Here is an 18,241-nt window from a genome sequence, read left to right as displayed (position 1 = left end):
AAAAAAATATGGAAGGAATGGAGGAACAAAAGAGACATTAGAAAATACAATGTAAAATGTCAGAAATAAATCCAACTATGTCAATGATAACCTTAAATGTAAATGGCTCAAACAATCCAAACAAAAGGCAGAGATTGACAAATAATAAAAAAAGGCAAGATCTAAACGTATGCTGTCTACATGAGACACATTTTAGATTCAAAGATGCAAAAATATGTCATGCAAAGAGCAACCATAAGAAAGCTGGAGTGGCTACAGTTATTTCAGTCAAAAAAAAAAAAAACATTTTACTAAGATGGAGTGAGACATCTTATAATTAAAGCAGGGTCATCAATTAGGAACATATACTAATTACAAATGTGCACCTAACAACACTGCCTCAAAATAAACAAAACAAAATCTTACAGAATTAAAGTGATAAATAGACAATTGAATAAAACAGTTGGAGAATTTAATAGCACACTTTCACAATTAGAACAACTACACAGAAGAACAATAAAGAAAAAAGAGACTCAAATAACACCATAAAGCCACTAGACATATCAGACCTCTGGAAATCACTCCACTCAAAATGGCATAATAAATAAACCAGACTGTTAAAAACAAAGGCTGAAGTTTTCTTCCTTCATATGAGGAAGCTATAGCAAAATAAAGGGAAATAAATGGGGTTAGAGGGGACTCATTAAGATATAGGGAAGATCAGCAGAGTAGAGGGAGGAAGAGATAGGGAGGGAGGAGGGATGGGAAAGGGGAGAAAATGCAAAATGAATTTAACAAAATCACACTGTGTGCATGTATAAATATACCACAGTGAATTCCACTTTTACATACATGTATAAAACACCAATCAAAAATAAATAAATAATTGAAAGGAAGATGAGCAGAGAAAGGGGACTGTGGAGAGAGAAGGGAAATGGGGAGGCACTGGGGACTGAAATGGGAGTAAATAAAATTCCATACATGTATGAATTTGTCAAAATGAGCCCAACTCTTATGTATGACTCTAGTTAAAAAAAAAAGTAGCATAATATACATTCTTTTTAATTGCACCCGGAAACCTCCACAATAAAGTATATGTTAGTCTAAGAAAATTTGTAAAAATATTGTTAAATGCATGTAAATGGAACCTCAGACAATAAAATATTAATAGAAATTTTCATTGCTAGAAATATAGGAGATATAAATGTTTTCTTTCTTTTTTCTATATTATCCATTTTTCCTATAATAAACACTTTACCTTTCTAAAGACAAAATGCATGAATAAAAGTCACAAAAAAGAATTGATGGTTAACAATGGAGAAGAATGGATTAAGAAATGCAGGGAATTTTTGATGGAAATTGCATTGAATCTATAGAGCACTTTTGGTAGTACGGCCATTTAGAAATGTTAGTTCTGCCTAAGAATATAGGAGGTCTTTCCATATTCTAAGGACTTCTTCAATTCCTTTCTTTAGTGTTCAGTCATTTTTGTTACAGAGGTCTTTCACCTCTTTCGTTAGATTGATTCCCAAGTATTTTATTTACCAGGGACAGCGGGGCAGTTTTTAGATGTTGATTCTTGGTACTTTGCTGAATTCATTTGTGAGTTCTAGAAGTCTTTATGGAGCTTTTAGGTCAGCAAACAGAGATAATTTGAGCTCTTCATTTCCTATTTGTATCCATTTAATATCTTTTGCTTGCCTATATTGTTCTGGCTAGAATTTCTAACAATATATTAAATAGGAGTGGTGAAAATAGATATCCTTTTCTTGTCCCAGATTTTAAAGGAAATCCTTTCAGTTTTTCTCTATTCAGAATAATGTTGGCCTTGGGTTTTTGTATATAGCATTCACAGAAATAGAAAAAGCTGGAAGAATAGCCAAAGCACTCCTCAGTGAAAAAAAAAAAAACACACACACACAAAGCAAAAGGCATCACAGTATCAGAACTCAAATTATACCACAGAGCAGTAACAAAAACAGCAAAATACTGGCACCACAACAGGTACAAAAAACAACATAATACAACAGAAGACACAGAGACAAACCCACATAAATATAGTTATATCATACTAGACAAGGGTGCCAAAAATACATTGGAGAAAAGATAGCCTCTTCAACAAATGGTGCTGGGAAAACTGGAAATCCAAATGAAGTAGAATGAAATTTAACCCCTATCTCCCTGTATAAAACTCAACTCAAAGTGTATCAAAGACCTAGGAATTAGACAGAAACCCTGCACCTGCTACACAAAAATGAGGGCCCAGCATTCTAACATGCAGGCTCAGAAACTGACTTCCTTAACAAGACTCCTAAAGTGCAAGAATTAAAATAAAAGATCAATAAATGGGATGGCATCAAATTTAAAAAGCTTCTTCATAGCAAAGGAAACAATCAAGAACATGAAGAGAGAGCACAGAGAATGGGAGACAATCTTTGATACCTGCTCCTCAGGGCATTAATAAACAGGATATTCAAAGAACTCAGAAAACTTAACACCAAAAGGCAAATAACCCAATCAATAAATGGGCAAAGGAACTAAAAAGACACTACTCAAAAGAAGAAATATGAATGATCAACAAATACATGAAAAAAATGTTCAATATCTCCAGCAATAAGATAAATGCAAATTAAAACTACAATGAGATTTCATCTCACTCCAGTCAGAGTGGCAATTATTAAGAATACAAGTTAACAATAAATGTTGGAAAGGATGCGGGGAAAAGGGTACACGCATTCATTGTTGGTGGGACTGCAAATTGGTGCAACTATTCCAGAAAGCAGTATAACAGTTCCCCAAAAATTTAGAAATGGAAGCATCATTTGACCCTGTTATCCCACTCCTTGGAATATATCCAAAGGATTTAAAATTAGCATAGTATAGTGACACAGTCACATCAATGTTTATGGCAGCACAATTCACAATAGCTAAGCTGTGGAGCCTACCTAGGTGCCCTTTAACTGATGAATGGATAAAGAAAATATGGTATGTATACACATGGAGGAGCCATTAAGAAGAATAACTTTATGGCATGTGCCAGTAAATGGATGAGTCTGGAGACTGTCATGCTAAGTGAAATAAGCCCATCGCTAAAAGCCAAAGGTTGAATGGTTTCTCTGATATGCAAAAACTATCAAAAATAAGGGGCGAAGTTAAAAAAGAGAGAGAAAGAGAGAGAGAGAGAGAATAGAAGAAAGATTAGTGGAGTAGACAAAGGCAAGTGAAGGAAAAGGAGGAGGGATGGGAACAAGAAAGACAGTGGAATTAATTCTATATAACATTTCTATATACATATATGAATACACCACAGTGAATCTCACTACTATGTACATCAACAGGACATTAATTTTTAAAAAAATAATAATTCTAAGTGAACAGCAGAAAAACCAGTAGAGGGATGAGAACAGGGGAAAGGATTTGGAAAGGATGCAGGGAAAAGGGTACACGCATTCATTGTTGGTGGGACTTCAAATTGGTGCAACTATTCCAGAAAGGAGAGGGGAGGGGAAGTACCAGGGACTCAATTAGAACAAATCATATTTCATGCTTTTGTAATTATGTCAAAATAAATACTGTTACCATATGTAACTAAAAAGAAACAATAAAAAAATAAAGTACATGGTAAAGTTTTAAAAAATAAAGGTTCAGTATCTTTACTAATTACAAAAACAAAAAAAAGAAAGAAAAAACAGGAAACAGCCATATCTCGTTTAGACTCTGATGCACCAAAATTCAGCCAATTCCTTTATACTCACACTTGAAACTCTTCATAAGAAACCCCACTGGAGATGCTTCCCCTCCTTCTGGAGCTGTGTCCACTGTCTTCGTCGTCATCCTCCTCAGAGTCATCCAGGCTTCTTGGGAAACTGCGGCTGCTCATGGGACGCGGCAAAGAGCTATGGTCCAAGTCCAGGTCCTCCTGCAAGACAAGGGGTCGCCCAGTGAAGAGAGGCACCAAGACCTCACACAGAATTTAGCAAGGTCTTGGGCAAGTAGGAAATGGGTGTCAGCCAGACCAGGATGGCCACATTTTTCCATATTGTGGAATGCACAAATTTTCAGACAGATTTTAACTATTAATGAGGAGATGCTAAGCTTTTGTTTGGACAAGAAAGAACATTAAAAACATAAGAAAGAAAAAAAGTAAATAAAAGAATACCCTTATCACCTTTTTTCCATAAAAGAACAAATTCAATAACTCTAAAGCAGGAAGGATATAATCTCAGAATTTTGACTAAATAGTGACGCAAAAATTTCATTTACTGTCTTTGTGCTTACATTTCACAATGAATGTTGAAGTTTGTCACCTTTGGATAAACTTGTCTGTAGCACTGTTTAGTAACAATCATTCTAGACTTTTCCTTGGAGGAAAGTGGCTTTGTATGTTAACATTCATCTGTGTTCTCTATACCTCAATTTCTTTTTTGTTATTATTGTTGTTTAAACATTTATATTTGAAAGTTAATGGAAAAACTGTTAATTATTCTTAGTTACATAAGCTCATTTACAAGTTTATTTAATTATTATTTATTACTTGTTACTTGAGATGGGTTCTATGTTGCCCAGGCTGGTCTCCAACACTTGGGTGGAAGTACCCTCAACATCGGTCTCCTGAGAGGCTGAGACTATGTTGGCACCACCATGCCCAACAGTTAATTTTACTGTCTATTACTCTGTAGTAAATATTCAACTAAAAGGCACATGATAATTTTATTTTACTATAAAAGTTAATAATTTAAAGAGCAACTAATTAACCAGGTTTTTATCTTCTGGTAACTTTTTTTTTTTCCTCACTCTCTTGGACATTAAGAACTATTCAAGTAATCAAGATCTTCTTTCAAGTTGACTGCCAGAAAGCCTAGGGCCCAAAAGGCCAAGACCATTGCCCAATGTGTATAAGCATATGCCTAGTTATACAATATAGTTTTATTAGCTTTATCCATAATGTATTTTTGTACCCTTGTTTCTAGTTTTCTTGCACTCATCTATTTTATTGCACCTTATATATTACTGTTTATATACTCCTTTTGGGATAAAAAGAGCACTAATACATATGTTGAGAGAGAGAAAGAGAGATTCCTAGTCACCCACCACTTAGTGCAGTGTTTGACAGGTGGTGGGTGCTGAAACAGATCACGGTCTTTTAACCTAGACCCACCCTCTCTTTTTCCAGGTCATCTCTCATCTGCTGATGTTCATGTTCAGTGAGCTCCTGGTCTCCATCTTGGTCATACTTGGTGAATATTGCCTCAATCTCTGCATCAGTATGGCCCTTCCTGAAATTGAGAGGATACAGATGAATTCATTCTTGTATATGGTCCAAACCCAAGAGAGAGAAGTTAAAATGCAGGAGAAAGAGAAATCACTGAATGGGGGCCTAGCCTCCTCTCAGAGCATATTCCAGAAATGCTTCTCTATGAGTATCTGGGCCATAAACACTCTCACCAAGAATTGATTTTTAGCAGCGGAAACTTCCTAGTGACCCAGGATGTGTCACTCTTACCCTTTGAGATCTTGTCGAAGTTCATCAAAGTTTAACTTGCCTCCCCCTTGCCGCAGACTCTCTGAAATGTCATCCACAGTATTTTTTTTCAGTTTTAGTTTGACCAAAGCTTTATGGTAGCCCTATTGAGGAAACAAAGCAGAACATCTGTTTAGTTTTTTCTGCTTTTGCATTTGCCTTACCTCTCCTTCGTAGCATCAACAAACATAAACCCATTGCCTGGTGGAACTGAAGTGTGTGCTGAATGAATGAATAATAAATGAATAATATGAAAGTCCTGAGAAAGACATACGGAAAAGGTAAGAAGTTTTCAATAAACCAAGAACTGAGGTCCTTTCCTTCATATGTGTTTTTGAATTGGTTGGCAAATAAAAATCACTACATATTACATAGCTATCAGCTCCCAAATATATAGGAATATGCAACAGTTCTTAAAGAAAAAATCTGTGAGGTAAACAGAGAGCCTACATCTTTGGAGCAAACCTTTACCCCTCACACATCAGATAGAGCACTAATCTCTAGGGTATATAAAGAACTCAAAAAGCTAAACACCAAAAACCCAAATAACCTAATCAATAAATGGGCCAAGGACCTGAACAGACACTTCTCAGAAGAGAATATACAATCAATCAACAAATATATGAAAATATATATAAAAAAGTTGATCATTTCTAGCAATTAGAGAAATGCAAATCAAAACCACTCTAAGATTTCATCTCACTCCAGGGAGAATAAAGGTTATACTCATACACTGCTGGTGGGCCTGCAAATTGGTGCAGTCAATATGGAAAGCAGTATGGAGATTTCTTGGAAAATTGGGAATGGAACCACTGTTTGACCCAGCTATCCCTCTCCTTGGTCTATACCCAAAGGACTTCAAAACAGCATACTACAGCCATATTAATGTTTATAACAGCACAATTCACAATAGCTAAACTGTGGAACCAACCTAGATGCCCTTCAGTAGATGAACGGGTAAAAAAAATGTGGCATATATACACAATGGAATATTACTCAGCAATAAAAGAGAATAAAGTCATGGCATTTGCAGGTAAATGGATGGAGTTAGAGAAGATAATGCTAAGTGAAGTTAGCCAATCCCCCCCGCCAAAAAATAAATACCAAAAGTTTTCTCTGATATAAGAAGGCTGATTCATAGTGGGGTAGGGAGAGGGAGCATGGGAGGAATAGATGAACTCTAGATAGGGCAGAGGGGTTGGAGGGGAACAGAGGGAGTTAGGGTTAGGGTTAGGATTATGTATGAAGACACGAATTGGTGTGAGTATACTTTGTATAAACCATATATATGAAAAATTGTGCTCTATATGTGTAATAAGAATTGTAATGCATTCTGCTATCATATATAAATTAAAAAATTAATTTTAAAAAATAATACCAAGAAATCTGAGTCATGGATTAATTATCTTTTCCTTGTCTCACAATAAATAATTTCTTTATATATGTTAGATATGCCACACAAAAAAATCCCAGTGAAATATGGATGAGGATTTTTCACTAACAAACTATAGAGTTCGGGTTAGGGTGTAGTGAATGGTAGCGTGCTGGCCTAGCATGTGTGAGGCCCCAGGCTGATCCCCAGCACCACAAACAAACAAACCAACAATAAATTATAGGCAGAGGTTGCTTTCGCTTCGCATGGTAATACAGGTCTGTAAAAATGACCTTGAAGACTGAAATTGTGAAAAGTGAGCCAAATAATTAACAGCAGAAATTTTAATTGTTCCCAGAACTTTAAAACATTTTGATGAAACATTAATACTCCCTTAGTGGCAGTTATAAATTCATAAATAAATAGAATATTAGTGCATTGAAATTTAAAACACTAGAAATATTGAAAAGTAAATTGTTATAATTCTTTGTACAAAAAAGGATTCAGGGCAGTTTAAATTGTGCTTGTCATCACCTTCTCATGTATTTCGTCATATTATCCCCTACAATGTGAATGGAATATGTTTTCTGTACATCGATGGATTGTCATATTGCTTTCTAATTACGGATTACGTTCTGACAATGTTCTTTTGCACTTTCACTGTTATGAAATATCTCTACAAACTCTTCTTTTTACTTGAAGATTTCTGCTGGTGTCCCCTCCTCCAAGACAGCTTCATTCTTTTCTTATTGATGTTGAAAAACTGTTCTTCTGGGTGTCCACCTGGATCTCTCCAGTGTTGGCAGTGTCAACATTCCCGTGCTCAGCTACTTCTTGGAAAACCATGGCATTTGTTTTGATTTCACTTTCAGGTTTGTGTGTTTCCTTTCTTTCCTGCATTTCATCTTTCTGGCCTATTCACTTTTTTCTATTATCATGTCTGTAAATGTCGCATAGGTTCATCACCGAGGACAAGAAAGCAACACTACACACTTTGTCATTGCATGAACTGAACAGCAGATGTCCAGTGACAATCAGCAGCAGACAGGAAGCAGTGTCACCAAAAGTCCCCAAGCGTGAGGAACATCTGCTACTTAGGAATTAATGTGGGGATTAAAGAGCCAGCAGTGGAGTTCATACTTTGTGCTCTTACTCACTGTTAATGAGTGGTGATAATGCAAACTTGAACCAGGTTTTTGAGGATTTGGTGGTATGTAACAAAAGTGTGGTACCTGAACATTGTGTGTTATCAAAACTGTGCACAATGTGGAGAGTTTCAGTACATGATGGAGGTATGCTAAAATGTAGGCAACTGTGATGCTAAATTTAAGATAACAGGGATTTTAGGTCTCATGCAAGAAACTTGTAAGAAGCTGGAATTTACCCTTACATCATGATCCACAGATAATATGGTCCCAGGACTTGACTCAACAGAAAACAGGGTCAAGGAGCCCTTTTATTTACCAACATGATATTGGACAACACGCTTTGTACTACAAAAGTCTTTGTTATTGTGAAAATTTTATTTTCTACCAAATAAAGAAGTCACATGGAGAAGAACGAAGCTGCCCCACTCCTTGTCCTGCCCTCTCTTCAACATCTAGCCCTGCCTGAGAAGCTAAGGAAGTGGAAGTCCTCAGGCACCAGGCTGTGGCCTGTATCCAAGGACCTTTTCTTCTGACCATTTTACAATTGTGCTTAGAAGGTCAAGGGTAAAGGAAATGGCACTAAATACTGGCATCTAAAATCTTTTCTTTTTTAATATGGTAATTGATATAGAAAAGCTGGAAATGGGTTTATATACTCTTGCCTTCCAGTTTATTCTGAGCTCAGGATCTGGAAGTGACAGTGGATTAGAGGGAATGTCCAAACATACAAAGGAGCTCAGAACCTAAGAGTCAACAAGGTTATTAAGAGTTGAATTTAGGACATAAAAAGACTCCCCAATTTTCAAGCCAGCAGCACAGCTTTCAAGCCTCCAAGATAGAGAATATTTAAATTAGTCCTAAGATATAGTAATATACTCCTTATTTAAAATAATTTCAATGTATTATTATTAATTAGGAAAATTTGAAACAATTATTATTTTAAGTAGGAAATTTTAAAATTCAGAGAATTTGGGATTATCTTACCTTTCTGATGAGGTCTGAAAGCTCCATTTCAGCTTTCTGCTGGGCAAAATCAGATTTCACTTCAGAGTAGGTATCATTGATGATGGCCAGAAACATGTTCTGTTTGTAAATCAAAAAAAGGTAGAGGTTAAGAGACGAAGCCTAAACATATTTTGTAAACATTAATTCAATATGACTCATGCTTTTTTGTTTATACTTTTCCCCTCAATTAGAAGGCTTTATGAAATCATAAGTAGTTTTGCTACTATCTTCTTCAAAAAAAAATTTCCCCATTAAGTCATGCCAAAGGAAAATATACCCTATATTATTACTTATAAAACCATGTATTTTGATATGTTTTACAAAACGAGACGAGAAAATGCCTGAAAATATTAATATCTTTACTAGGAAGAGTGGATTATTTTAAATTGCTTGTTTTGTTCCATAAATGTAAAAAAGTCACATAAACTATTATGGGTGTGGACCGGTAAAAAGCTCTTCAAATATCAAAAGTCAATACGAACAAGTAGAATTCTATGCTTATATCAAATTTTTTATATTATCATATTTGAGATTTATACAATATATTTTAAAGAGTTAAAAATATCATGGCAAATAATAGGCCAAATTCTATTATTATATTATGTGCATGTATAAACATGTAACAACAAATTCCAACATTATGTACAACAATAATGCACCAATAAAAATATGGAAAAAAATCTCTGCAAATAGGAATATGAAAGACTCAGTAGACAAAGAGTTAAAAAAGATAAAGAAGAAAACTTTGCAGAAAGATATAGACTTTGTAGTCGAGTAAAATTGGTTTTCAGTTTTGCAACTGCTAAAACTATGTGGTTCAACTTTTTTAAGTCTCATTTTTAGGATATGTTTTGCATTCCATTATGTAATGGAAAGTTACAGTTTTTCCCTTTACAGATTAGTAGTATGGGACAATGCAACACTATGCAAAATGCTCAGGATGTGTCATACTGCAAGGCAAGGGCTAAATTATTTGCATCTATTATTATTATTCAGTGGCTGGCTGCTACTTTGTTCACTCTCCTGAGTTTCCCCTCCCCAATGGTAATGCTTTCTAGTCACAGTATCTGATTACAATTAACTATCTCCAAGCACTGCAAACCATAAGTCTTTTATATGTCCTTCCTCTTTGTACCTAACTTCGGTTTGCAAGGATAGAATGGTATGTGTAATTTTTTCTGTTTCCCCACATAAAAGTCCATGAACTCTTCATCAGGGCAGAATCAGGCTCTGCTTGCCTTACCATGACATCCTCGGTATCACCCATATACCTCCTACTGTGCAATGTACATTTATACATACTATACGCTATATGTAATATTATAGGGATAAAGTGATGGAGTTGATATTTATTGACTCATTGGTACATGAACAAAACAGGGCTCTCATTTTAGAAGGCTACTGATTCTCCATCACAAATAATACTAGTGTTCTGAAGCTGTGAGAACAGAATATAGAATACAAATCAATTCCTTGCTAAAGGCTCCATTTGGAGGGTAATTTCAGTCAGAATGTCCTCCACCTTTCTTCTTTCCAACCCAGGAGTCTACCATTGTATTCTGGCTTTCCGGTGGCTACATGATGCTTGCAAATGTCTTATTTGAAATGGATTCAAGGGGGGGGGGGTCCTCCGAAGACATTTTGAAAAGTATAGTGGCAGAGTAAGGCTCCTGAAGGGGTGGGAGAGGAGGTTCACTTTCTTCCAGTCTCACCAGGGTCACCTAGCTGTCAGATGGGCCTCTGTACTAGGAGATCATTCCCTGTGTGTAGGGAGATGTGGGAGAGTGATTCTGGTCCTGACTCAAATAAGCCTCTTCACACCAACGTGGGTTATTTTTAAACAGAGGCAATGAATTAATACCAGGCAGTCAGCTTTCAAAGAGAGCCATGCTACAGTCAGCTTGTTATTTGCTTAACAGACAAGTTTGTATTGAAAGTAGCCTCTTGTCTATTACCTACCCATTTACCCACCTATGTATGTCTATGAGATGCAGGGAAAATGCAGCACTGAAAAGGTTATATTTTAATACAAATACAAAAACTAAAAGCTTGTTTTCCTGCTCTGCAGATTGATCCAATAAAATGACTAAATGATCTCAAGGTGCTGCCTTTTGAAGTACAATATTGAAACGAGTCCTCATCTGAACAGTTCATATCATCATAGTTTTGTCCCTCATCTGGCAGACTGATCACTGAGAACATTAGGTGGCCTGAGGTCAACCAAAGGATCTACTGCAGGACTCTCAATTCCTGGTCCGTTATTGGAGGAGACATTCAGGTGCCCCAGAATCCAAAGCACCACCAATGTGAGAGGGTGACAAAGGCTTAAGCTTCAGATAATTTATTTATAACAGAAAGAAGACACTTAGGAGGATTCAGTTCACAACCTAGCCAGGATGCCTGCACACAGCAAGATACAAATGGACTTGCTTGAAACTGCTGCACCTTCAGGGCCTGTTCAAGAGCATCATGACTCCATCAATGAATGCCATCTCCTAACCAGAAATACCTGGGCCCACCTTCAGAATGCTACCCTCAATTACTATAAATGTCATCATTCAACTTTTTACAAAGTATCTTTATAAAATTTACTGAAAATGGAAATGACTTCTTTTCTTAAGATGACTCTTAAGGCAATCATTAAATCTGAGTGTTATATGAAAAATACCCAGTGCCTAAGTTAAACTGAGTTACTTTAATACTTTTCAGTAGACTAAGTGAATATAAAAATGTTAAGACAAAACACACAAAAAAAACTTTAAAACTACCTTATTAACTTAGATTGAAAGTAGTAAAATTTGTTTTGTGACAAATAAAAAGAATAAAAAAAAGTGACCTAAAAATAATTTTAAAGCAATTTACACTCATTGTTGGATTGAGTTTTACAGGTAATATTCCTCATATTAGTCACTAGGTGTCTATAAAGTGTTAAATATGAATAAGTTGAAACAGAAAATCTTAATCTTGGAATGCAATAATTCACTCAAATACTACTCTTGATATCCTCGATCTAGCTTTCTTTGTCCCTTCCTTTTATTTTACTTTTTTTAAAGAAGAGTAAAATGAAAAGTAATGCTAGCAAGTGACTATGAAGTGTTGACATTTGTGTTAAAAAAAAAAAGTGTGAGTCAGCATATTCTACTTTTGAGGCAAAGTACTGTCTTAAGTAATATAATAAATTTGCACTTAAGTTTTAACTTTTTTTTTCTTTGAATAGAAACACATATGAATAAATGAAAGGCAATGAAAAGAAATATTTTGTTAAGACTTAAAACTTTGAATGAATGAAATGTAAAATAAATTTTCCAAAATCAACATTTTGTTCTACTTCCTGGTCTCTATTTAAAATAATGAAGAATAGAGCGTGAAAAAAAAAGAGAAGATGGTAATTCTTGAACATTAAATCTAAATCCCCTCACTTTAAACAAAAGTGTACATACCAAAAGAATGAAGAACATAAAGAACACAAAGGTAGTGAAATACAGTGGTCCCAAAACTCGATTAGCTTCCTCAATCTCTGCAAAGTTGATATCACCCAAAATGATACGGAATTGAGTGACGCTATAAAAAACAAAACAAAACAAAACACAACACCACAATACAGAAACAAAGAATGTCCGGCAACTGATGCAACATTTATTAAAGATGATTTCACATTTTAGGATTGTTGTGGAAGTGTGGATAGCTCCCAAATAATTAAAAATTCAAGTCCTTTAGAAAAATCTTGCTGCTTATGTCAGCAATGGAAGTGTTCTGGAATAATAATATGCTTTCATGCTACATATTATTTCCATCTGGTTAATATTAAATGTAATTATTATTAGGTAACTTGTATAGCGACTGGCTTTAACAATCTAAATTATAATCTGGCTAAAATATGGCCTTTCTATATCTCCACAATGGTCACTCTGGACCTGAAGACAATATCTCTTAAGAGAAAAAAAGAAGATTTTTTAAAGGATGGCTAGATTACATGTGTTCAAAGATTCAACAATCTCACATTAATTTAAAATGAAGGGAAAGTGACTGGACATTTTGAGTGCTGGGTTTTAGTAAAATCATTTCCTTCACTGACTTTGATCAAACAGCCAGGTGAATTAGGACTCCCCATGCACAAAGCCCTATCAACTTCAACGTCATGTTATTTCTCTCCTTTCCTAACTACTAATCCCTTTGTAAATGACACAGGAATCTGATACTGACTCTTTTGTTGATTTTGTTTTTCCTGTATCTGGGAACTCTGGAAAAAGACTGAAAATTTCTGTACTCTGAAGTTTCTCCTAGGATATTAGAAATATCCATTATTTTACTTATAAAATAACTGGAAGTTCAAAATGTATGGCAACCTATTTACCAAAAATGAAAATATACAAAAAAAAATGGCCTTTTAAAAGACTCCCATGTACTTTGGGAGCCAGGAAGACCTTGGTCTTGGAATAGTGGTTTTCTGTGGCTATTCCACTTTATCTCAGTACCTGAGAGCAGCTATCTTAAGCATCAGCATTTCAGAAGGTATTAAAAACTTTGCATCGGTAGGTAAATGTTTCTGGAAAAGGTGACTCATTTTTATTTTGAATAAACATCTTTAACTCTTCCATAGTGCTCAAATAGCAACTGTGAAGATTTCTTAATCCTTGAGAAGGCAGTGACATCTCTGATTATATTTTTCTTCTTAATTTCATATATACTTACATACATTCTTGGAAAGAACTGAAGTCATCAACCTGAGCACCAAAGACGAGGTACGCCAACTGAGCATATGCTAAGAATATAATGAAGAACATAATGGCAAAGCCAAAGAGGTCTTTGGCACACCGAGACATGGTTGTAGATAGTTGGCTCATCGTCCTGTTAAAATTGATGAATTTGAAGAGCTGTAAAAGAGGAAAGATAGTGACAGATGAATGGATAAACACAATGTGGCACATACATACAATAGAATATTATTCTTCCACAAAAAGGAATGGGATTTGGGTACATATTACCAGGAAGACCTTGAGAACATTATTCCCAGGGAAACTGTGTGTCATGAAAGGTTGAAACTGTACCACTGCACATATATGAGGCACTTAGATTGGTAAAATTCATAAATAGAAACCAGAAAGTATGTTACCAGGGGCTGAGGTGAGGGGGAGATGGGAAGTTAGTGCTGATGTGCACCTTAGGATGATGATAAGGCTCTGGTAGGGCACAGTGGTGATGGTGGCCCCACACTGTGCATGTCCTTCATGCCACAGCACTCCACATTTTAAAATGTGACAATGGCAAGTTTTGTGTTATGTGTTTTAACCACAGTAAGACCAAAAGAGAAAGGACAGAAAGGACGTGGGTTTATTGTTTTCCAAAACCAGCTCTTCTATCTTTTATTCAAAAAGGGTCTGCTGAGTCCCTAACCCATGACAGGCTCTGTTCTTGGAGTTGGAAGCAGGGAACAGAACACAGCTACAGCCTCATGTGGTCACATTTTCCAGGATGATTAACATATCATGGAAAAGGGCTTCCTCACAGTTTCAATGATTGGTGATATTTTTCCTCGAAAAAAAGGATTAAAATGTAAAAGAAAAATCTCTAACAAACACCACAAAACATTTCAGGAAATACTATTTGTGTATCAGTAATTATCTTTTATTTGGGCATCAATTATGTGGCAATGGTTTTCTCATACAGCTGAGTAAGCAGCCTGAGAAACACAAGGTGAGGTCTATGCCCTCTGATAAACCTCAGTGCTTCCAGGGATAAGCATCAATTCAGGAAAACACACAGCTCTTGGTAGGCACCTTCCTCAACAGCTGTTCAAGAGAACCTTCTGTGATGGTAGAAATGTTCTTAGTAGAACATTTAGTTCCATTTCCTAAAACAGTATACACTATTAACACAGAGACATTAAGCATTTAAAATGTAGTTAGTGGGACTGAGGAACTGAAATTTTTATTACATGTAACCTTAATTAATTGAAAACAAAATGTAAACAGCCACCTGTAGCCAGCAGTTATTGTCTGTACAGCACAATCAGAACTTGAGCTGGTCACGCAGGTTGGTGGTTGCTTCAAAATTAATGAAATTTCCTGCATCGCCAAAAATGAGGCTCACTGTACATAAAAATGTCCTATCCTAAACTTTTACACACCTGAAAATACACATTACGTTTTGTAAAAAGAGGGAAATGAGTAAATTAAGTCCTCCTTGGAGGAAAGGTCTGTCCCAGCTGACGTTCTGGGTAAAGCTTCCCTCTGGCCTCCTGGAACAGAGCAGATTGTTCTAACAAGCATTTCCAGGTGCAGCATCTCTCCATTTCCTGCAAATGATCCCCTCTCAGTTCCTTTTCCTCTCCTGGTCACATTACATAATTTAAAACTCAGATGTGCCACAGTGTTAGGGTAACCTGGTCCTCCAGGCCCAACTAACACTGAAAAGACCTCTTTTGTTTGTGTTAAATGACATCTACAGGATCTGATCTTGAAAGAATTCTGGCAGCAGAAGTAGCATCATCCATAATGAGAGGAACCATCCCATGAGTCCCACTAGTTTTTCTTGATATAAATTATGGAGCAGCTTTGGCTGGCCACAGAATTTGCCCAAAAAAGGCAAGTTCAAGTCCTTTAAAATTTTGTGTGACTCATGTTAATTAAAGGAAGAAAAAATAGTACTAAAAACCCAGAACATGTTCTGAATCAATTACCTTAATCCACACAAAAAATACTGTGACAGCAGCTATATTGTTGAATTGTATTTGCCAATATGCCAGATGCTCAAAGTTGGGGAAAGTATTCTGGTCTTCCAGAAAGTGGAGTAGACCCTCCACATTTGATGTTCGATATAAGCTAATTCCTATAGCCATCACCGAGAGCTGGAAAACAAAAGGCTTATATTTCATTATACTGCTTTCAAAGAAGCTTACCTTATAATGAGTAGTTTATTTTTCTTCACCATATATAGATGCCACATCTGGCCAATACGCACACCCAATGGCATTCATAAAAGTCACACACTCAAATGGCAATGCTTGGCACTGCCATAAAAGACATACACAATATATATTGCTTGCATTTCCTTACTTAGGAACAGAAATCCAATAAGTGCATGTGTCCATGGGCCTGTGCATACAACAAGTACCCACAGATATACCCGAGATGTCACTATAACAAACCCAAACTCAAGAAGGAAGGCCTTCTGATCATTTTGCCACCCACATATAAATCATTTTCTACCCCTCTCCTATCTTTTCCTGATTTTTCTGGTTTTAAGTTTAGTTTTTAAAATTTTCTTGAGTGCCTCTTCATTTTCCAGTTTCCAGCCATCCATTCTTTCTCTTCAGATGTGCACGTACACAACCGTGTCTGGGCCAGGAAGAACATATGGAAGTGAACTTGGGGTAAGCTCCACTCCCCAAAAACTCACACTCTTAATTCGAGACAAGAAAAACCACACAAAGCTAAATAATACAAAAAGCTCCTAAAGAGTTGGCATCACACAACATGAGGTGAAGCCGAAACCAGACTCACTGAAAAGGAGTGCACAAAAGAGGACAGAATGTGCTTGGTCTTAGAATATGGTGGGAATGAAGGTCAGAGAGGCTAAAGGAAACTTGCAGTGAAGTATATGAACAAAGGGTTCCTTCTTAATCATGGCTATCTCTGCATTTATAACATACAACTTTTCACATGTTTCTTGGGTCTGAGCTATACAAGATCAGAGGGAACAATGGCCCCTTCTTGCCACTCACTACCACTGGATTAATGTACATTATGTGAACAGTTCACTGTAGTATCTGTGCCTTTTTGTGGGATCTGAGTCTGTCCTACGTGGGCTGTGACTCTGAGTAGTGCCATGACACAGTTGAGACTGTACTTCATATAGAACAGGGAAGGACAATCGCAATTCACCTTCTTATTGAAATTTTTTTCACCAACTAGAAGTAAGGAAAGCAGGAAAAAGTTTTGAAAAAATACTTGCAAAATGCTGTGACTGCTAAAATACAGAAATAATCTTTGACCCACATCTCCCCATCTATTTTCTCAGGGGTGTCCATAGTAGGTACAAGGCAACTCACTGGGGTGTGGCATAAAAACTTGTAGGTATGTAAGAAAAAAAGTGCTCAGGGCTGGGGATGTGGCTCGAGTGGTAGCGCGCTCGCCTGGCATGCGTGCGGCCCAGGTTCGATCCTCAGCACCACATACAAACAAAGATGTTGTGTCCGCCGAAAGAACTAAAAAATAAAATATTAAAATTCTCTCTCTCTCCCCTATCTTTAAAAAAAAAAAAAAAAGTGCTCAAATTCTCTTTGTATTAATTTTTATATTACTCTTCTAAATTCTCTCAATACACACATGCGCGCGCACACACACACACACATATATGATATACTATAGTATTCAGTCAAAGTTTTCACTGATAAAAATACAAGTTAAAAAACAATGAATCCTACTAACTAGTCTTTTGTCAATACTGAAGTCATCTGGTTAAAAGAAACCTGTTATGTTAGTATAACATCACACCTTTTTGCCATTATTCTCAATAACAAATTTATATAAGTCCAAAAAGAGAGCTTCCATCCTTAAGGGTTACAAACAATAACTGTGTTCCAAAATAATTCTTACTGTATAGGGTCTGTACTCTGTCCTCCCTTATATTTTGAAAAATTATTTCCAGAATTGTTGCTTCTCCTACTTCCTTAAGTACTGAAATTCTTTTATAACTCTGCTCATTATTAATACATTGGAAATGTGGGGGACAACTCCTGTTATCTTGATTTGTGTGGGCTGTGTGATGTTACACAGCCATCATGAAAGAAAGAGGCGGTTTTGACTGCACTAGGTTCCAGACTGTAGCTATTCTGTAGGAATTTTTTTCTAAGTATGACCTTTTTCTGTAGCACAAATATACATGGCTCCAGAAGCAGGTTCAGAGTGGTTAAGAGGATTAGTGGAAAAGTTAACTAAGCTTTTGTAAATAAAAAGCACTTGGAAATGCACATAACACAGTAGCTTCTAACGAGCAGACTGTTGTTATTATTATGATTGGTACTAATATTGTTCATTACCATGAAACACATGCCTGGGCAGTTTTACTTATGGCTAAAGTGTCCGTTCACTGAGTGACATGTCTTCTTAACTAATACTAATAAGAAATGATTTAATACTGACTTGATGTAAATGCTTCACAAAAGCCAAATAAATTTTTGAGAGGAGCAAGGGAAAGAATAACTATCACCAGGAA

At 36.1% G+C, this 18,241-nt stretch overlaps 1 protein-coding gene across 2 annotated transcripts in view; it reads right to left on the bottom strand.

The window, feature by feature from the left end:
• The window catches only part of Pkd2 (polycystin 2, transient receptor potential cation channel), a 51,529-nt gene that overhangs the window by 3,768 nt on the left and 29,520 nt on the right, over window positions 1-18,241 (bottom strand). Inside the window, exons 7-13 of one of the 2 annotated variants that reach the window (XM_076864235.2) lie at window positions 15,705-15,872; window positions 13,718-13,899; window positions 12,466-12,586; window positions 9,005-9,103; window positions 5,483-5,604; window positions 5,138-5,255; window positions 3,735-3,898 (exon numbers count right to left, since the gene is read on the bottom strand). In XM_076864235.2, coding sequence (XP_076720350.1) covers window positions 3,735-3,898; window positions 5,138-5,255; window positions 5,483-5,604; window positions 9,005-9,103; window positions 12,466-12,586; window positions 13,718-13,899; window positions 15,705-15,872 — 974 coding nt within the window. Of the gene's footprint in view, window positions 1-3,734; window positions 3,899-5,070; window positions 5,256-5,482; window positions 5,605-9,004; window positions 9,104-12,465; window positions 12,587-13,717; window positions 13,900-15,704; window positions 15,873-18,241 lie in introns of those variants that run through there. The other variant, XR_013092127.2, reaches the window with a different exon arrangement.

This window comes from Callospermophilus lateralis, chromosome 8 (genome assembly GCF_048772815.1).
Source record: "Callospermophilus lateralis isolate mCalLat2 chromosome 8, mCalLat2.hap1, whole genome shotgun sequence".
Classification (NCBI taxonomy): Eukaryota; Metazoa; Chordata; class Mammalia; order Rodentia; family Sciuridae; genus Callospermophilus; species Callospermophilus lateralis.
Note: the sequence above shows the minus strand (reverse complement) of the source record. Positions and strands in the feature narration are given on the sequence as shown.